Source organism: Ceratotherium simum, chromosome 24 (assembly GCF_057802395.1).
Source record: "Ceratotherium simum simum isolate JZ-2026a chromosome 24, ASM5780239v1, whole genome shotgun sequence".
NCBI classification, from domain to species: Eukaryota; Metazoa; Chordata; class Mammalia; order Perissodactyla; family Rhinocerotidae; genus Ceratotherium; species Ceratotherium simum.
In genome coordinates, this window is record NC_141923.1 from 3,978,806 (window position 1) to 4,001,179 (window position 22,374).

The window sequence follows — 22,374 nt, forward strand, 5'->3', positions numbered from 1 at the left end:
CAAGATCACTGGTCTGGGAGGGAAGACTGGAGATGCATAGTTAAGTGAGGGTTTTGTTTGAAGGCCAAGAAGCTGTGAAAAGCTCAGCTCTTACCCTGCTCACAGGAGATGCCAGCAACATGCACGCTACTAAGACTTGTCTTTAGAGAATGAAAGGCTCAGCCATTTATCAAGCATCTCTTCTACACAAGGCACTGGGCTAGACAGAAGTGTTTCCATGTACAACCTTGGTTAAGCTCACCACCCTTGAAAATGGCTACCATCCCTGCTTTATAGATGAGGAAACAGGCCTAGGGAGGTTAGGGAGTGACCGAGATCACAAGAGATTTCACCAGAAATGGAGGACTTGAGTCAGCATCCCGGAGTCTAAACAGAGAGGCCGTACCGTGGAGTGGAGCCTCGGGTGATTCTAGTCCCGACTCTCGCATTTTCTAGTTGTCCGACTTGGGCAAAACATTCTTCTCTATGTCTTGGTTTCCTCTTCTATAAAACAGGATGACAGTCCCTATTCATATGGTTGCTATGACCAGTAAATCAAATAATGCATGTTTGGTCCTTTGGGGGCACAGCAATCTTTAATAAACAATTATTACTAAAACCCACAAATAATTTGCTATACATGATTATCCATAGTATAAGACTTAACTGTTGCTAAATTTACTTTTCAAGCAATTAAGTGCCATGAGCCACCATACACAAAACAACTTTGTTACACAAAGAGTCTGTGCATGAGGACTAGGAGGCCCCTCCAGCAAAGCTTCTCCTCGGGCCAAACGCTGGAGAGAGGTTAGGGGACACCAGCGCCTGCCCAGACCTGAGGCCAGGGGATTTCTAATGCAAACTATAGCTGGAGATTCCCATGGGAATGTTCGGCCTGCCTCCTGTCATCTGATTCTCAAACCCTCTGCTGCTGACTGCCAGCAGGAATGGCCTAGAGAAAGGAAGCCTTTGGAGCACGATGGACTGCAGGCCCTCAAAGTAGCCCCTCACCTCCTGTGTGCAGTGCCTGCAGGGCAATTGGGCTTCTCCAAGTCTTTTGAGCGGCAACATACATTCACTAGGCGTCTGCCATGGGTCGGAAACCAGGTCGGTGCACGGATCACCAAAAACCATATGCAATTCTAACACCCTCCACTGGACGGTGAAGACACAGAGCCCCAACTTGGCTGCAAGGGGGCTGGCTCATCCCATGTAAACCACAGGGTCTGCTGGAACACCCTGGGCTAGCCGTCACTCCTTCAACTGTCACCTCCTCTGAGACCCGTCCCCAAGAATGCCCCACGCAGGATGATCCCTTTCCACTTCTCATTTAGTTCTGATAAGCACTCCCCGGCCTGCACCTCAGCTGGAAGGTGTCTGCAGCTTGTCCAGGCTAGAACACTGAAGATTGGCTCAGTTATTAGCTGACTCTCCACCAAGGGGATGAGGGCAGTGAGTAGAGGATGGGAGACAGAGGATCTGAAAACTAGAATCCACAGAAGACTCTTCAGCCTCATTTCAAAAGTACAATCACCAGATCTTTAATTTGAATTCATTTTTTCCCCAGTACTTTGGCAATAAATAACTAAACAGCAGATAGCTCAAGAAACAAGCAAAGAACCCAGAAAACCCCAAACCTCAGCTCATCCATCTCTGGAAGTCCAGGAATTGGCAGTTGTGAACCCCACTCCCTGGGAGTCTATCATAAGCCATTAAGGGGCCTTTCATCCTCAAGCACAAGGGCCAGCAGGCATTTCTTTTTCCTCCTCAATGCACCCAATTTCCCCATTCCTTTAACAAGCATTTATGTGCCTATCATTGCCAGTTCTGGGGACCAAGATGAATATGACAGTCCTGACCTCAAGGACTCACAATCTAGTGGACTGAAAAGCTTGTAAAACACCTTGGATCAAAATGTTTAATATCACAGTGTTGGGAAGGGCGCAGGGCAAGAAGTGCCTTGTTCGCAGCAGAGAAGGAGAAACTGGTACCACATCTCTGGGAGACAATCAGCAGCATGTATCAAGTGTGAAAATGAACACATTTTTGACCCTGAAATTCCAATCCTAGATGTTTATTCTACAACTACACTTGCGTGTAGGCAAAATGACATAGGTTATTTCCAGTCTGCTGATATTACAAATGATACTTCAGTGAGCATCAACTGACGATGGTTTAAATAAATTGTTGTAGCCAAAATTAGATAGAGTACCACAACCAGAACACCACGAAGCCAATACAAAGGGATGAAGCAACTTTAGACATGTATGTACTGGTACCGAAAGACTAAGACACTGATGTGTCAAGTGAAAACAGCAAGGTACAGAACGGTGTATAGAGTATGTTATTTGTATGGAAAAATGATCATTTGCACACATACCAGTGAGCACACACACTTGTAAATGTATTCTCTCTCGAAGTATGTGTGAGGAACTGATAACAATGGCTCCTGTGGAGGGAACTGGATGGTTAGAGGACGGGGATAGGGAACTCACATCTCACTGTATGCCTTTTATACTAAGTACATCGGTTATCTATTTAAAAGAATAGAATAAAAATTCAAAATCCTTTTTTCATAGTATAGTACAAAGAGGTTAAGTGCAGAGAGGTGCCAGTATTAGAAGCCCTGAGAACTATTCTCTCTGCTGAGGGCGAGGGGTGAGAGATGGTGATCAGGACTTCAGAGAGATGGCAGCACGTGGCTGAGCCGAGGCGGGCAGTGCCAAGCATAAGGGGGAAAACATTGCAGCGGAGAAAAGCACAGAAAATGTCCCTGAAGCAGGTATGTTACATGGCTTAAAACAGAATGAAGGGCTGTGTGTTTTTCCAGAATATAAATGGAGCATTTTAACCAGGAAAGGGCCCTAATTATGGCTGGGGGACTGAGAAAAAAGGAAAGAGGAATGTGGGGGACAAGTTAGGGGGCTACCCTATCAACTCTGGTGGCTGAGAAGGGCTTGAACTGTCACTGGTAGTAGTAATGCAGGAAGAGACTCAAGAGGAATTTCAGAGGTAGGTGACGCCAGTGTTTCTAGTTTGATGACCAGGTATACAGCAGTGCCACACACCAAGGAACAGAACTCAGAAAAAAGAGGGGAGAGATCTGAGTCTTCAACACGTCATTTTGAGGTACTGATGGCCACAGGAGCAGAGCTTGGCTGAGCTCCAGGGGATGGGCACTCACAGGTGTGAGTGGCCAGGCCACAGGTGCTAACAGAAGCCCCAGTTAGACGGTAAGACGGTCCAGGGAGGGACAGCTGAAAGAGCTGTAAGGCAGGCTGCCCTGGGGGACTGGTTCCACCCAGCCCAGGACCCAAGAGTAAGTCAGGACCACCCATGAGCTTGTCCAGGCCCCGGTGACGCCCCAAGCATGAAGCAGCTGCAGAGACGAACAAGCATGGTCTTAAATCTGCTGAGAAGGAAAGGAGTCTGACCACTTGGAATGTTTCATACATCTTTTACTTCCAAGAGGCAGCACCTAGCATGGCACCTGGAACACAGGAGCACGATGTGTGGAGGCTACGGAGGACGGGAACTGCGAGCAGCACACTGGCTCCTCCTTTAGTATGTGCACTCACTGGATGCGGTCAAGATGGAGGACACCATGAAAAACTGCAAGTCCCAATATGGGTGTTGTCACTTCCTTTCCTGCAATTCAGGTTGGTAGGTGCTCTCAAGCTCTCTCCCCTCAAGAGGTTACCAAGGCCTGGCGGGGAATAAACTCTTCTCACCTCTACGTGTTGTCTTGGCCTAGATTTCACCAGAAAGCAGAGCCTATGATGAGGGTTTGTGTCAACAGTTTGATTATGAAAGTGACCCCAGGGAATAGGAGTGACTAGCAGAGGGAGACAGGGTGCATTTTCTAGTTGGTCATCGCTGTGGGCTGGGAGGTGGGGCCCCATAGAAGTGCCTCAGAGTGGGCCAAATGCAGCACACACAGAGGACCCCCCACAATCCCGACCCGCATAACCCAGAGGCTGCCCCCTGGAGTCTGAACTCCCTCCTACTTCCAGGCTAGCTCTCCCTCCCACATGAGAATGCTGTCAGTTACACTTGCCTGAAGGCAGGGCTGTAGCAAGGGCCAAGATTACGTGAGATGTGGCACAAGAGGTGACTTGTCTACACCTGTACACAGGTGCCCTTTCCCTCTAGTTTGGAGGAAGGGTGCTTGGACCTGTGCTTTTCATGCATCCTTGACTCGGGGACCCATGACTTTTCTCCTCCTTGTTCCTCATCTATGCGTATACAAACGTGGTGTCTATGCTAGTCTCTGAAAACCTTTCCCTCAGCACTGCCACACCTCCCTCCATTGCCTCCCCTCAGTACCCGCTATTCTAAGTCATTAAGGCCAAGCCCAAACCTTTGTGGTGCCCATCCTAGCAGACGTCCAGTAGCACTGACAGATGGCCACCTCCTGAGCCTTGTCCCTCCACATCTCTCTTCTCTGCCTACACCCCCTTTCAGCTTCCTTTCTTCCTCCATCCCCTCCTGGCAGGAAAGCCCAGGGTTCTGGCCTTGGCACTTGTGTTATACCACAGTCACCTCCATAAAGCACACCCTAGGTCTCTGAACCTTTGACCTTCTCTCCTAGGTGCTACCCTCAGGCCTCATCCAAAGAGACTGGATCTTCCCTTCCTCGCAGACCTGCAGCAGCACCAGGAATACTCCCCTACGACACTCAGTACTGTGACCGGGAGCACTCGTTCCATTTTCTCTACCAAGTGAGGACTCTGAGAAGCGTCAGGTAAACCCCCTTCTACACTATGCAAAGTCATACACACAGAGGGACCCCATCTGCATATTTTAAATGTTGTCTGAGGCAATGCTGGATTTGGAAGTCAGGTTTTTATAGTACTTATTTAACCAAATCCCACATTCCAGCTAAAAAAGGCAAGACCACAGAGATGGCCGGTGGACGCTGAAAGTGTTCTTCATGCTCCTCAGAGAGGTGCTGAGACTGGCGCTGTGTCCACTCTTGGCTGACCAGAGGCGACACGGGTGGTGGTTTCGCCTCTTCACTGCCACAGTCCAGAGGCTGTGCAGAGGCCAGCTTCCAAGTGTCAAAGCCTGGTCAAGCTGAAAAGAGAAAAACCACTTATGGGAAAAAAAAATTCCTCTCACTGAACTTTTAAATTTAAACCCTCAACTATCGCAAACTTTATAAACTCATGCATAGCCATTTGATCCCAATCCTAAGATTATCATACATATATATAAACAATGTAGTTCAGAGAGAGGTACAGGCTAAACACAGAAGCCACCCCTGGCTGTGTGTTTCCACAGTGTAGTTCAGGGGAATTTTTACATTCAGAAACCCCAAGGCCCATTGCAAAGGGCAAGGGAAAAACCCACCCTGTATTAGAGTGGGGTATTGCTTTGATGGAGAGTGGGAGGGGGTGGCGGATGGGGCAGAAAACTGTTTTGTTTCATATTTTATTACATCAATGGCTTGAAAATTTTTATTTAACTTCAGCAAATATTGGAAATAGAAAAATGAATTCTGTGGAATTTCACAAATAAATTTTCCAATTTCCACTAACAAATGTTATCATTCAATGGCTAAGCAATTATAATGCTATGAACATTCACCACAATGAATGTGCTGAAATAGAAAACAGGCAAAAAGAGACATTAAAGTATTACTTACAACAGCATTATTACAACATATTTTCTTTAAAATTCCAACGTGGATTTTATCACTTCAAAAGATATACAGCATTTCCATTATATTTGCAAACTTAACCTTATACATCTTTTAAAATCTTGAAAAATTTTTAAGCAATCTAAAAAGCACTTAGCAAAGTTGATAAGTCTACATAATGGAATACTATCCACTCCAGTATAAATTTTAGTTTTAGGAGAAGGTGACTGTAAACACTCATTATCATACAACATGCATAGACTAGACTGACCTTCCTTCTTCTGAATTGTAATGTTACTGCAATTGTGCTTTACTATAATTAGGAAAAGCTGCAGAGATCCAGGGAGTGGCAGAAAGAGTATTTGTTTTTGAGCATTGCACAAGATCACTCTAGATTCAGATTAGCTAACTACTCTGAGTCAACTTGAGGCAAAGTTTCACTTGATATTAAAAGCTTGAATCCTGGGTCACTAGATTTAGAAACAGGATGGATAAGAGAGAAAACGAGGCTCTCGTTTGAATTGGCTCCATCTTTCCTTCGCTCAGATAAGCAGGGATCCAGTTAGTGTAATGCACTGTTTGGCTTATTTTTGGTATGCAATTATACCAATAGTACATCTGATATTTAGAAAGACAAAAATAGGGCATAGTTGAAATTTAAAGTGACAGTGAGCAAACTTATGGAGGTGTGTTATATCTGAGAAAACTTTATATACACAGACAACAACTGCTTAATCAGCCCACCACAGTAAGCTTTTAAAACTCAACTATTTTTTCATTTCCATTTTTTGATTAGAGGCTTGTGACCATAAAGGGTCTTACAGGTTAAAAACTATTAAAAACCATTTTTGAGGAACTGGTGTCTTGGTAGGCACAAATATACCAAGACGACGCAGCGGGTGTGTTACACTAACCTCTGGCTCCTGCTGACACCAGCACCTGACTGCGTGCCACCACTAATCTACTAAGCCCAACGGGGGCATGGGTACTTCCTGGTTAAAAGAGCTACATTACAGAATTGATCACTGTTTCAGACCAGTCAACACAATATTCAAGTAACAAGGTGTTTAAATGGATAAGAGAAAAAAATTTTTACCTAACACTTTACACATCTACATAAAATTAAATAAAACAAACTTTTAATGCATATGCAATACAATTTATATCTTTTAGGATTTCTAAACTAAAGGTTAAACTATCCTTTGCTTCAATGGTACTATATTTTGCACAATAACTTATACTTAGGAGAAATTTTCCACAAAAATATATATATATAATTATGACATTCACATTGATAATTTTTAAGAAGACAAAGCTTGAGTGAACATTGCATCCGAAGCAGTTGTCATCGTGGACCCCTACACATCCAAACACGACCTGCTGATGCACCGAAGTCTTGATATGTTTAAAAGAGTCTTCACATAAATAAGACCAAATCGCTTAGCTTTTAAAGCTAAGTGATTTCTTGCATTTACATCATTGCAAAGACAGTGTAATGAAACAGTTTAAAACACAGTGCTATCTTATGCATGAAACTACAACCAAGGCAGTCAGGCAAAGACAACTATCTTTTTTCCTTCTGGCAAATGAAAACAACATGCCCCTTTCCGTTGGAGAGAAAGCCAAAATCCAACAAGTATACCAGCACAGTGACTCTTCAGGACTGGAGACCACTCGGTGCCAGGAACCAAGTAAGGGGATGGTGCAGAATACAGACAGAGGCCTGGCACTGGTGCTGTGCCTGCCATGCTACATAAGAACCAGCATCAAGCTTTCAAGCATTGCCAGAAGGGATCAATTCTTAAGGAAAATAAAATAGCCTGGGTGTGAAGACAGGAACAGATCTACTGGCAGAGTGAGAAACCCACTGCAGCAAATTGCCTACTGCTTCTGTTAAGAGGAAGGAGGTCTTGAGAAGAAGCAAGGAGAACCTAAAGCTTCGGTTCGTGCCTAGTGTCCCCTGTAAGTGACGTGCAAAACTTGTGCTGCCTCCTCCCGTTTTTCCTGCCATTTTCCAATTACACAGCAGGCTTATGATAAAAACAAAAACAAACCCTACATCATTACTAGTGTTATTTTACTACCCCCGTCCAGGTAGGAACAGTGAGCTGTGCCTGCCCTCTGACCTCCTCTGATGCTGTTCTTCATGTGCTCTTGACCAACAGACACCTCACGTTGGGACAAGATGATGAAAGTTGGCAAAGTCCCATTTTACTCCCCTTTTGAATGACCTTTCTCCAGATTTCTAAAAAAAAGAAGTACAATTCTAAATAATCTAGGTTTCTAGCTGACCCTCCTCTTCCTAAAGAGATAATCAGCTGATTTACAAAAAAAAAAAAAAAAAGGCAAGGTGCTTGGGAGTCAGAACATCAAATTTTCATTGCATATTTTAAATTCTTAACAATTCTGTTTATGCCTTAAAGCATCTGCATTTTTTTCTTTTTGGTATTGAAAAGCAGGAACAATATTTAAATGATGTAAAAAACAATAACTAAAAAGTTCCTTCAACATATTTAGTGCAGGCTGAACTGACCGTGGGGTGGGGACAGGTTACATTACAAGGCAGTCTGACAGTCCATCCGTCAACCCCTCAGCAGGTCCACGGTCTGGTAGAGAATAAAAGTGACTCTGGAAGTCTCAGAACATTTATTAGAAATTTTTACTTGTTCCCAGTCCAACCAAAAGGCATTACATACCACTGTGTAGATGGTTTCTTTTCATCTTGGTCTCACTAGAACCAATAAACTGATCACTTCTCTGTCCTGTACTATAACAGTAAAAGAGAGGATGGCATTTATGTGATCACATCAGTACACGAAGGACACGAAAGGGTATGTGGAGTGCCACGTCAAAGGCCAGGCATATCAAGAGAACGGGGAACAAACAACGTGTAGCTTTTATAAAACCATCACCAGCTATTCTAATACCCTTTATTGAGCTAAGCTGACATTTAAAATCTGCACTCTGTCAGAATCTGCAGCAAGTTCTTCCCTGTCTCCTAATCTCAGTGATGTCATCTTTGGCAAGCAATAAACTTTAAAGAAATAAGACACTAAAACAGAAAAAGGATTGATAACATGGTTGCCAAAAGGAGAAGGCACCAATTCCAAATGTACAAGCACCAGATACAGTGGTATGGACCAAATCTCTTGGAGTTGGGTGGTGGTGGTGGGGAATCAGGAAAGATAGGGTGGCACCCATCCTGGGATTACAATGCTGAAAGCTGAAGGCAGAAAGTGTTGAGGTCCACGTTCCCTTTAAGCTACAGTGTCCAAGGACAGTTGCAGTGAAGGAGTTTTCCACCACTTGGGAAAGGAGAAGGGAGAGATTTAAGCCAACTAAATTTATAAAACATAATTATACCCTATGTTTAGGGAAATGGGAGTTGTATCAGGATGTTTGGCACAATAAAGGTTATAATGCAGTCTGCCAATATATCGTGATTTCCAAAGAAGCATGATATCACTAAGGTGGATGCCTCAGAAAGGAACAAGAGAAACTTTCTAGAAGGCCAACAGCGTCACAGTTACTCTGAAAATTACATTATGCACAAAGTAGAAATTGCAGGCCATGCAGGAACAGAGTCGTGCTGTCTGAGTCGACTACCTGTTCCGAAGCTGCTGACTGGGAAGAGCTGCCATTGGTGGGGCTCAGGAGCTCCAACTGGGAAGGCGGTCCCCAGAGTCACAGGAGGCGTGCAGGCTGTGAGGTTCCCCCAGCACTTGGGCAGTGTGAGAGATGCAATGGAGCTCTCTGGGAAGTGGCGCCAACATGGAGGAATGAGCAAAGAATTAAGGCAGATGTAGCACAGGACTGGAAGTGTATGCCTTTTTTGGTAATAGCTGCTTGTCCACAGAGATGTGATGCAGATGGCTAGGGGATGTCTTGTAATACCTGATATCCTGGATAACACAGGTGTCCATACCAAGTGCTCAAAGCTACCCCAGTTTCTCATGAAGCAGATGCATATCTGACGTCAAGAACAGAAGCAGCCTGAGGAGGGGCAAAGAAAAAAAAGAATCAAAGAGCAGGTAAACCATACAAACTGCTAATTCTGGTGAACTGAACGAGGGAGAGGGGGCGTGGGCCCACCCAACCTGTCCTGCAAGCACAGTGTACTGCAAACACACGTGTTCTTAAGCGCAGGGCCTGAGGAGATGGCTGGGCCGAGGCGAGGCAGGGAGAAGGGCAGGGCAAGAGTGTGGCCTCTCCGGCCAGATGTCTTGGGCTCAAATCCTGGCTCTGCCACTTTCCAGCCATGTATCCTTGGACAAGTTATCATTTCTTTTTGAGCTTCAGTTTCCTCATCTGCAGAATATACACAATAATGATGTCTACTTCACAGGATTAAATAAATATCCCTGAAAAGAGCACATTAGCACAGTGCTTGGCAAAGAGTAACACTCAGGTATGTTAGCATTGGCTGGAGGGGATGGCGTGGCACCTACCTCATTCAACAGCCACTGGTCCTGCTGAGACACAGGGATACGTAAGACACCTAAAATCGCAGGATCTTCTTTGAAAGTTTCAAAGGCATTTCTTAAATCTCCACTCCCACTTTTTGAAACTGACTCCCAGACCCAAACCTAAAGGTTACAAGGTGTCTTGGTGCTCACCACTACCGTCCCGGGGCCTCATGGCTACCAAATGGTGCCTCACTGGCACCCTCATGGGGTCTCATTGCTAGGGAACAACTGGGCTGTGAATCAAAATCTGAAAACAGCTGTTCCTTCACGTCAAATCACAATTTATGAGAACCGCTGCTAGTCAAATCAGGAGATTTCTCCTCACTAGTAATATACTCAAACATTCTACAACTTTAAGTGAGAATCTTTATCTCCAATGCAGTCATTTTTAGCATCCTTCTGTGCTCTTTCTGACACACCTCCTGCCCTGTCTTCCATCTTTGGCTACCTCAGAGAACTCTGAATCTCAAAAGCTCAACCTCCTTGGGCTAAACTCCCTTGTTAGCTTGAAGAAGAAAAGCCTACAGCCGATAGACCACTATGTTACTAGAACTTCTGGCAGTTCTGAGGTCCTCCTCCATGTTTGTGCTGCATAATACATCAAGTCTGAGGGCAGAAGGGGCAGGCGGGACACCAGCAGGTATTTTTCTTAGCGGCTGGATTCCATGGGATAAACAAGAATGCGAAATTACAAGGACACCCAGTTCTGAGCACTGACTAGACAGACAATTAACCAGCATTCTAACAAGTTCCCTTAGGCCCTTTGTGGACACAGAGAAGCAGCTGGTCCTTACAGATTAATTTCCTTTTGCAAATTAACATATGGAAAACAGAAAATCAGGGTGGTGGAGAGGGAGGGCTGGTGCTATCAGAAGCATAGAAAGCAAAGGACTAAAGAAAAGGAAATGCAGGCATGCGGGAGAGAGCAAGTGTGTGTGAGGCAGAGAGTGAGAGAGTAAGAGTGTGCGTGTGTGAGAGAAAGAGTGTGTGCGCATATGTGCTTTAAATGACTAAACAGGTGAAAAAATTTTTAAAGCGATATAAAGACTATACATTAAAAATAAGTTAGATAATACCACTCTTTTTGAAGAGAAGGGTGGCTAAACAGACACATGGAAGATCAATCACCAAAAAGAAATTGAGACCTGCTGTTCGGTGGGAGGTCTAGTTATGGATGAGCCAACGCTACCAGAGACTGGGAAAAGAAATGATATGGGTTTTGATGTGCAATCAACATGGTAAGTAGACCATTACAGATGGACCTTCTAGACTAAGAAAGAAAAAAAGAAGTAATTGACTCTCTCAGTCAGTTTCTAGGCAGAAGAAAATGAAGAAAAGTATATGCAAAAAACAGACCTCCTGTGGTGATGACTCTTGTCCTAAAGTTACTATCGCATTTTTTATGCTAACCCTGCCAACACCAGCTCTGATTAAATTTGAAGAGGGAAGAGAGCCAGAGTTTCCTATTATTTCTGCTTCCTGGAACTGAAGCTGGAAAACATGTGGAAGAAAGCTTTCATTCTTGCAAATTCTAATGTTCCTTCCCTAATAATCCTCATCTTTTCAATGCCTCCTAAATTGAGCCCCAAACTTTAGGGAAGTTAATTTGTTGCTAAAGGGACAATTAGCACCGGGACAAAAATCACTGCCAAAAGATAAAATCACCTTCATTTTGCTCATACACTATTATGTTCCAGGGTCGCAGGCTGGGCCACGCATGGGGCGTGACTCAGGGGAACCACTCACATTGTCATATTATAGATTTTGTACACTTAGTACAAAGATTTTCTGGTAGAAAGCTCTAAAAGAGTCTAATTCTAACAAAATTAGTATGTTTCAACACTCTTCTGACAGATGTTAGTGCTCTGAGGCCCTTTTCAAACTGACACAGAAGCACGGAGTGGACGAGCAATGTCACGCTCTCAGAGGCTGCCGTCTTTCTCACAAGGCACTCAGGTCAGGAGGGGACCTCTGGGCTGCTTCTATAGCCAGGCTCTTAGAGCAAAGGGCTGGCACAGACAATACAAAATAGGTAATTTCAAATCATGCCTGCATGGTTTGGGGAAGACTTTGATGAGAAAGTGACTTTCCTTGTAAAGCTCAATTATTCCTTAAATTACCACGTCAGTGAACAAATTCAAATGTAAAGTGATTGGCAATTAACTCTTACCTATGCCCAGCCCATTCTCATCTTCTGTGGGAGGCGGGGTAAATACCTAGCAAGGCAGGCCAGGCTAGGGGGGGAAATGGCAAGCAGCCCTGTCCCAGGAAGCAGAGCGGTAGCAGATGGGTCCCTGCAGCCTCAATAATCTTCCTGCTTAATCTCCGCTGATTAGGCTAATGAAATAGGTGCCACTATCCTGGAGATTACTAGAATGTTGGCCACCATGCTGGAAGTTCCAGCCAACCACAGGACCTAGAACTGTCCCCATCAATATTTAAGGAAATATTGGTAACATGGAATATTTTGTGGCTGGAGGAAACTAGGATGGAATTAAGAATTTGTCCAGGTGACCAAAAGCTGACTGGAGTCAACACACGTATTATGGTATTTACAGGTAAAAGTCAAGTTACTGACATAGCTGAAACGTAAAAATATTTCTACAGCTGAAAAAGGTCATCAATGAAGAAACCAGCTGAAGATTCCAGCATGAATCTGGCAGAGAAGAAATCATATCGTTTCAGATTTACCTCGTCTTCCTCTTCAGGCATCTTGATAGAATTATCCGGGGACTTTACAGGTTTCTGGTTACTGGGCCCATTGGTCTCTTCTTTCCCATGTTCTGCTTCCCATTCTTGTAAAACTTCATCTATGTTGAAGCGGCGTCGATAATTTACAAAAAAGTTTTTCACTTGTACCACTGATTTGTTCCCAATCACATCTGAGATTGCCTGAAAATCTCGGCCATATTTCCTGATGGCTAAGGATGTAAGAGAGCATTTTTTTCAACACAAGAGAAAAACAATTAAAAAAAAAAAAAACACAATTGAGATTTACCCCTCATCCAGATAAGAAAACACATACAGGCTTTTAATAGTAGGCATTAGATAGTGTATTATACCAGTGGGAAAAAGTAGTATTCCAGTCTAGATATATTCTGTAGATGACTGGTCAAAGAAGTTCAGCATGACCCTGTCATCCAGAAATCTGTACCTTCCCATAATATGTCACATGATAACCCAAGTCACCCAGCAATTACTATACGGTTGTGGACATGCTGCATCCATCTTTTCAGGATCTCCAAAACTAGAACACCTCCAACCTTAAAACCCTGACACTCAATATCTGCTTCTTTCAGGGTTCTGTACTTCCTAACTATTCAGAATCCAACAAATAGCTACTACAAGGAAATACACCTTTAGAAATGGAGGCTTCCAGGTTAGTTTTTACATCTGTGAGACACGGGAAACGGAAAAAAGTAAAGCCCAAAGGGAATGCAGTGATTTGGCTAAAATGATGTCCACTGGAAGAACGTAATCCTCCAAAAATTCGTTTCAACATGAATGAGATGTGCTGGGAGCAGGGTGGGGCATAACTTTTTCCCAAAAGCGATGATCGCTCCTAAGCTTTTTATAAGGAGAACTTTTCCATACCTTGTACGGCAAGAAGCTGCTCTTCTGTGGTCCAACGTGCATTACATTTCTGAATGACCTGGGTATCCAAATGAGTCATATCAGCACAATACACTTAGAGAGGAGTATGTCCTTATGAGGGTTTATGAATCTCTCTTTTTCTCATATCAGAATTTCATCATCAATGAGGTCTATAAAATTATGTCTGTATTTTCGTTTTAAGAGATGTATATTGGAAATATATTACAAAGATATTAAATTCTTAAACACACAAAACTTGGGTATGATTTCTAAGATGATGTCAGTATAATCCTACCTCTGGAAGTCGATATGGTTCTATTCCACCATCAAGTTTTTCTTTGAGAGCACTGTTTGTCTGTTTAATATTCTGAATCTAAGGGAGACAAAAAAGGATTTTATTTATTTATTTACATATTTTTGGGGGTGAGGAAGATTAGCTCTGAGCTAACATCCACGGCAATCTTCCTCTATTTTGTATGTGGGTCGCCACTTCAGCATGGCTGGCAAGTGGTGTATGTCCAGGCCCAGGATTCCAACCCGCGAACCTGGGCTGCCAAAGCACAGCACGCTGAACTTAACCACTACACCACAGGGCTGGCCCCAAGATTTTCATTTTAAAAATGAAAAACTTTTATAAAGGTATGACAAGAAAACAGAACTAAAAAAACTAAAGGAAACAAAAAACTAAGAGCAAAGAAGTTCCTGACCTGTATGGTAGCCAAAATTTGAGGTTTCTATGGTATCCTTGGGGAGCATCTAACTAGACTCTTTAGTTGACTTGCTTAGAGCAACAGACAAGGGACAACCAACAAGGAGGAGATGGTGGTAAAAGGGCTCCTGTGTACACAATCCTACTCTACCATTTCATAACAGGTGATACCCTGAGCAGCAGAACATATATCTGCAGTCTGACACAAAAGACTGAGGCAATGCCTGGGCTTCCCACCACACAGAATTGAGCTGAAGTAACACAGCAGGTCGAGTGAAGGCAGAAGAGGCACAGGCCCTAAAGCAAGGACTGCAGGTGCAGCCCTGCAGAGCCTCAAGCACTGTGCTGTCCAGGCTCCGCACTCATTCTACGCAGGGCAGAAGCCTACAACACAGACTTCTTTAATGGGGAGAAAAAAGGAAGCTATAGGTGAGTTTTCCACAAGCCTAATTTTGATCAACTGTAACTTCTTCATTTTCTCACAAATTATCTTCTCCACACTATAGTTTTGATTCAATGTACCTAATCTTTCACTGCCCTTGTCTAATCAAAAGAAAGACACAAACGATACAAGGTGCTCAATCTTTAGTTCTGTACGGACCCCTGGATGAGCGGGTCACAGAAATGGGTCCTTCCCTCTCAACCCTAAGTAGAGGGCATTTCTGTGCCACACACCAGGGGACCTCTGACCCCAGCATTTTTCATTTTTGAATAATCACATGAGCAAGTAAGAAAGCAAGGGGAGGGATGGGTTCATTTTCCCAAATAAAACATCAAAGACACTCATGAGCAGAAGGTGCTCTCAAAAGCACAAATCTTATTAAGGCAAATGAAGAAATGCAGGACTTTCATAGGTAGGGAAGGGGCGGGAGATGAGGGGAGATGGTGGTGAAGGACACTGTCATACGGACACTTTTAAATAGTTTGCTCTCTTGAAAGAAAAACTTTTTATACTTACACAATTTTTTAAAATGCCATTTTCAAGTACTTACACATATCCTTTCCTCCTATGTTTAACTTCTTCTAAAGGGTTTAAAAGGGAGGGTAGATGTACAGGAAAAATTTGCCACACTGTGGGACCAGTGGCCAAGTAAAAAAGACCAGCACTGGAAGGACCAGAAACTGACCCTGTTTGTCTTTAGTAAGGGCCTGAAAGTCTACCAGAAATAGAGCCCACTCCAAATCCTTTTGTATTAATGCCACATCAGAGCATAAAAACAACTGAAAAGAAAAATATAGGAAACGTGCACAAAATTTACTCTGCAGTAAAACCATAAACAAGGATCTTCATTTACTGCAATTTGCTTCAGTTTACTTTATTTTGAAAAGGTACAAATCAGAAGAAAATAAACTGGTATTAGAAATTTACTCATGGTTGGGAAAGCAATGCCAAGCTCTCAGACCAGTATTATATAACAGAACTCTCTCTGATAAGGGAGATATTCTAAAGCTGTGCTGTCTGATATAGTAGCCACTAGCCACATGTTGCTACTAAGCACTTGAAATGTGGCTTATGCAACTGAGAATCAAATGTTTAATGTTTTTTGATTTTAATTAATCCAAACCTAAATTTAAATAACCATATGTGGCTACTGACTACTATATTGAACAACACAATCTTAAGACTCTTGCTCAGAGCTCTTTTAGTTACCAACAACCCATAAAATACTGCAAGGTACTCAGATTATGGTCACTGAATTCTCTTTAGGCTAAAAACTGGGCCTAGAAACTTCTGACAGGAAATTCTCAGAAGTCAGGGATCTAGAATACTACATGTCCCCTAGACTTCCAGTTAAATATGTTATGTTACTCTCTTCATTCTAGCTGGTTGTTTATATATGGTATGAAACTGGGTATATATTGCATTGATTAAGTAACATGCATTTTCCAAGGAGACCAATCTGTTTAACCCCTGCATTTTCCCTCTAAAATCAATAAAGAAGCACAGAGATTAAATGAGTGGCTACAAGGCAAAACATCCACAAATTCTGAACTAAAAGTTAGCTCTAAATTCTCACTAACCTACATCTCTGTTCTTGATGCATTTTCCATATTAGAAATATCCAGCATTTACTAATCAGAGTAAGAATAGGGGTTAGTTGCCAGCATCACGTCAATTGGAAAGGAAGCAGCATGGCAACAAGCTGGGTAAGAAATAGGATACGAAGGTAATCAGCATTTAAAGAATGCTGGCCTGGTGCCTTACCTAGACCTCCCAGTTGAACACAACTTTCTTTTTTCTACTTTATTGTGTGCTTAGTGATTCTTCTCTAATGTCAGACTGCTTTACTCTCCTCAGAAAGACCTGATGCAACAGGCACTGTTCGCCGGCTAATCTAACAGAGGTTCCCAGGCCCCTTCTCACTTTAACCTTCAACAGAGGCTGACAATTTTCCTCAGAGCTAGGAGGAGTGGCACTGCAAAGCTCTGGCACGCAGAGAGTCTAGGAGCTTCTGGTAAGGCAAAAGCTTTTCCTGCTAAGAGGGACAGACGGGTTAGCTCCGCCTCCATCTCCTCTTCTTACTGCCCTGAATGCAGATGCGAAGGTTACAAAGTGGCTTCTGCAGCTTCCAATGTGAGGCACAAGCAAGATGAAAAGCCAAAAAACTAAGGAGGGCAGAGTGGAAGATCTGAAAGAATCTGGGTCCCTGAGAGAATCACTGCACAGATGAACTACCGCCAGCAACCACTGATGCTGGGATTTCTTGCTATTTGATAAAAATAAATCTTTAATTGTTTAAACTGTTGTCTGTCAGATTTTCTGTTATTTTCAGGTGAACGTTTCCCTGCTAGACAACCAAACACGGGGGCATCCAGAATAAAATGTCCACTGTGTGACTGACTGCCATGTGAGTCTGGAATGCACTGAGCTGTAGCCCTAAAAGGTTATAGAAAGTAAACAATCTATCCCCTCTCCTACTAAGTCAGACTTCAAGCCTTCTGTCTTCAACAATGTGAACTTTGAGTAGCTACCTTCAAATAAAAAACTCCTGTTCTTGACCCTGGCTCTGAAAACCAAAGAATTTTTTATCTATCATACTACAGAGTCAGTAACACCTCCGTGGAAGGAGTCTCTTTCTCTTTCTTCAACATATTAACACCAAACAGCAAGCATTAGGAACTCACTCAGCAGAGGGGCAAATGAGTCCCCTTGTAGAAGGAAGATGAAAATGCACACGAGAGCTCACAGCCCTAATCAGAGAGAGCTCTTCCAATGTAAACAGAGCTTAAAATGCTCTCTCACACAGCAGCCCTCATCTATGTGGTAAGATCAGGCAGGCAAGAATTAATTTCCTCATTTGAAAAGAAGCCCAGAAAGATTAAGTGATTCTCCTAAGATTAGAATGCAGCTGTGCCAGCAGCCAAGACAAGAAGCCAATCTTCCAATTCCATGGGGGCATGCTTGGTCCTGGTCTGTGCTGCCTCCCTACACCAGCAGATGGACAGGGCTGCAGACCCCACTCTTCTCATCTATGAAACGATAGCTGGTCTTCTACTTCACCTTCCAAGGGAATCATCAAGATTAATTAAAAAGTCAAAAGCAGCAAAAACTAAAAGGAAACCATCAATCCACAATTTGCCTTGAATTTCAGAGAGAGAACTAATGAAAGGACAATACTAGACTACTGAGTTGAATTTTTAGTTTAAATGTACTATGTAAAATCAGATTAAAATGACGAGCCATTTCTCATACCAGGTGCAAATAATTAGAAAAGGATTAATTATAAAAACAATATCCTTTACAAGAGTGCCAAAAAAGTATCAAATATCTACGAATAACTCTAACAAAGGATGTACAAGACTAGTATATAGAAAACGACAAAACACGAAAGAAATTAAAGATCTATATAAGTGGGGGGATATATCATGTTCATGGATCAGAAGATTTTAATGCTCTATTTTAATGTTAATTCTCTATTTTGGTCTACAGATTCAATACAATCCCAATCAAAATTCTAGCAGAATTATTTTTCTGGAAATTGAGAAGATGATTCTAAAATGTATATGGAAATACAAAGGGCCAGGAACAGCCAAGACAATCTTGGAGGACTTATACTACCAGATATCTAGATTTATAACGTACATATAATTAAGACAGCATAGTATTCGTGAAGAATGGACAAACAGACCAAAGGAACAAAGTAGAGACCCCTAAACTTGACCCATACACATAATAAGAACACTGGATTTAAAACAAAGATTACTGGATCAAAGAACACTGGATTTAAAACACTAGATTTAAAACTGAATTGTAGTGGGGTAAGGAGTATTTTCAACAAATAGTACTCAGTTAACTAGATATCCAAATGGGAAAAAATATTGACCCCAAATATTGACCCCGCATGTAACAATATATGCAGAAAAACACTTCCAGGTATATTGAAGATCAAAACATAAAAGGTACAACATCGCTTTTAAGATAGCATGAGAGAATATCTTCACCACCTTAGGAAAGGTTCTAAACAGAACTCCAAGAGCACTAATCATAAAAGACAAGAATGAGAAATTGGATTACCTTAAAATTAAGAATTTCTATTCACCAAAAGATACCACCACGAGAGTGAAAAGGCAAACCTCAGAATGGGAAACAGGGAACAATTTTGCCCCCGCCCACCCCAGGGGTAATTTGGCAAGGCCTGGGGACTTTTCTGTTATCACAACTGGTAGGGGAGGGTGCTTCTGGGATCTGGCGGGTAAAGGCCAGAGATGCTGCTAAACGTCTTACAATGAACATGACAACTCCCCACAACAAAGAATTACCCAGCCCAAAATGTCAATAGTGCTACAGTCAGAAAACCCTGATGTATATAACCAAAACTCACATAAATTGACATGACCACTTTGGAAAACTGTTTGGCATTGTTTTCTAATGCTGGACATATGCACACTCTATAACCCAGCAATTCTACTCTTAGGTATATACCCAACAAAGATGCATACACAACGCACCAAGACTCATATAAAAGAATGTTCATATCAGTATTATTCACAAAGGCAAAAAATGGGAAACAACCCAATGTCTACTAACAGTAAAATGGATCAATTTGTAAGATATTTATATAGCAATGAAAAAGAACAAGAACTATCACTCTATACTACAAGGATGGATCTCATATGTTGAATGAAAGCCAGACATAAAAGGAGCCACATGTTGAAGGTCGGCCTGGTGGTGTAGTGGTTAAGTTCGTACACTCTGCTTCTGCAGGCCGGGATTCATGGGTTCAGATCGCAGGAGCAGACCTGCACACCGCTTATCAAGCCATGCTGTGGTAGGTGTCCCACATACAAAAAGTAGAGGAGGATGGGCACAGATGTTAGCCCAGGGCCAATGTTCCTCAGCAAAAAGAGGAGGATTGGCAACAGATGTTAGCTCAGGGCTAATCTTCCTCACACACACACAAAAAAAGAAACCACACACGATTTTGTTTATATAAAATCCAAAAATGGATAAAAATAAGGTGTGGTTTTAAGTTAGAATAGTGGCCACCTAATGGGAGAAGGCAGGTAATGAATGAGAGGGGGCATGAGTGAAGCCTCTGAGGCAATGCTGCATTTCTTGAGGGGAGTAGTAGTTAGGAGAAATGAATGGGGCTTTGGAGGCAATATTCCATTTCTTGATCCACATAGAGGACACTTGGGTGTGTACACATTGTGAAAAATCACTGAGATACATATACACACATACACACACACACACTATATATATATATATATATATATAAAACACACTTCAGTTTCAAAGTTAATTTAAGAAAAATCAATGGGCCAGTACCTAAGATCTTCTAATTAGAAACAAAATGCCCTTCTGAGATTTGAGGAAAGAGAACATCCATGTGTGTGAAAAATAAAAACACTTCTCAAGCGCTAGTTAACTCTGGGCTTACGGGTACCTGTCGTTTGATTGAAACCAATTCCATGTCTAGTTGTCTCAGCACCGTGGTAGCAGCAGTGGCATTGGCAGAAACAGCCTCCACGTCTTCTTGAGAAAGAAACATTCCTTTAGGAGGTTTCCTTTTTGCTCTATTTTTAGCTTGTGTACTATGTTTTTCTTTTTTGATCTGAGGAACTGTCTCAGTAGGGGTCACCTGCATGATACACATATTTGATGAATGAGACTCTAAAAAAGTTAGAATGCCAAATGAACAGTAATAAGCTTATTTCCTTAACATGGCTCCAAAAAAACTAAGACAAATACTATGCCATATCGTAATTACTATCTACAAACTCTAATAGGTAGTTAGACAAAAACATTGGCTATTGAATTTTGGCTAAGCAGCTCAAAATGATTCCATTTCCTTCTTGTACAGATACATCCTTATTCTATCACTTTAAGCCTCTGACAATAAGCATTCTCAGCTTCTTGTAATAATATAGGAAGAAAAAAAAAAATCTGTATTCTCCTCTGGTGAGCTTTGTACATATGAATAAGGAGCTATTTTATCCTAACAGTCCCTAGTCATATAGATGGACAGATAACCACAGAAAGAAAAAAAAAAAAAAGATTCAGTACATGTATAAAGATCCACTTAAATTCTTTATAGAAGTTTATAAAAAAGTAAACTTCAATACGAAACTAGGACTTTTTTATACATTTTTTTTTTTTGATGACACAACTTTTAGGGCAACTGTCTAACTTGCTTCAAAAACCATATGCTGTCATTTTAAAATGCATGACTGCTGCTAATATTTTAAGTGCTTTCTCTGAAACCAAAACCTCTGGAAATGAAATGCAGTAAAATCTTGGCAAGGAAAGCACAACAACGTTCTGGTAACCATTTTAAGAACAAGAAGTTTTTATAATCGTTCATAATCTCATCTGGTTAGTGTATCACATTTGCCGATGAAGCTGAAAATATGTTCAGGCTTTTGGCTTCATGTTTTAAAAGACTGAGATAAAAAGACCATGCAAACTGTGATGGTAGCAATAAGTTCTTGAACAAGTGGTAATGAACATAAAAATACTAATAGGAGATAAACTGTGTTCTATATAGCACTACGCTGTTTAGTAAAGATCCCCTATTGACCATGTGTCTGTTTTAGTAACATTTTAGGACACAGAGAAACTAAGATTTAACCATTTTTCTTTTTGAACCAGAAATTATGCTACATAAACAAGAATTACAGAAATTAACATAAAACCAAGCCTTTTCTCTTTCATTTACAATCTTCCATCGAAGAACCTAATAAATAACAATGCACCAAATAAAGCTTTCTAAAAATTGCAGCACAATTTGATTTCCCAAACAATCTAATTTAGCTAACCCTTAAAATGATCTTGTTATTTGGGCATTCATATAAATCACTGGCAAGAGTGCTATCCAGAAAGAATGACCAGCTTCCAATTTGGTGATATATACCAAAAGAAGCCTTAAAAATGTATCAAGAACACTTTGACGCAATAATTCAACTTCCATAAATTAACTGTAATGGAAAAAAATAAGTCGACAAATAATTAGTTATGAGATCAGCATTTCAGCATTGTTTATAACAGCAAAAAGTAGGGGGGGAAAAAACATAAAAACCCATGTAAGATTAACTCAATTATGAAAGATCTGTATGTTGGAATAACATACAGCCATGTACACAAACATATCTGACATAAAAATATGTTCAAGATAGAGTAAATTTAAAAGGTTATAAAAAATTATATATTAAGATCTCATTTTATTTTTTTAAACGAGTATAGATTCAGAATTATGGATATAGGCATATACATTTCACAGAGGAAGTCGTCTGAAAGAGTTGCCAAAATGTTAACGGTGATTATGGGTGATAATACTGTAAATTATTGGGTTTTTTTGTGTGTGTGTGCGAGGAAGATCAGCCCTGAGCTAACATCCATGCCGATCCTCCTCTTTTTGCTGAGGAAGATTGGCCCTGAGCTAACATCTATTGCCAGTCCTCCTCCTTTTTTTTTCCCTTTTTCTCCCCAAAGCCCCAGTAGATAGCTGTATGTCATAGTTGCACATCCTTCTAGTTGCTGT

At 41.7% G+C, this 22,374-nt stretch overlaps 1 protein-coding gene across 2 annotated transcripts in view; it reads right to left on the reverse strand.

Annotated features, from left to right (window-relative positions):
• Nucleotides 1-5,424: 5,424 nt before the first annotated feature.
• The window catches only part of RCOR1 (REST corepressor 1), a 127,101-nt gene continuing 110,151 nt past the window's right edge, over nt 5,425-22,374 (reverse strand). For both annotated transcript variants that reach the window (XM_087447908.1, XM_087447907.1), the window contains 5 exons: nt 20,281-20,475; nt 13,976-14,053; nt 13,681-13,738; nt 12,778-13,007; nt 5,425-9,613 (listed from right to left, as the gene is read on the reverse strand). In XM_087447908.1, the coding sequence (XP_087304034.1) occupies nt 9,572-9,613; nt 12,778-13,007; nt 13,681-13,738; nt 13,976-14,053; nt 20,281-20,475 (603 nt within the window). In that variant the 3' untranslated portion in view covers nt 5,425-9,571. The remainder of the gene's footprint in view (nt 9,614-12,777; nt 13,008-13,680; nt 13,739-13,975; nt 14,054-20,280; nt 20,476-22,374) is intronic.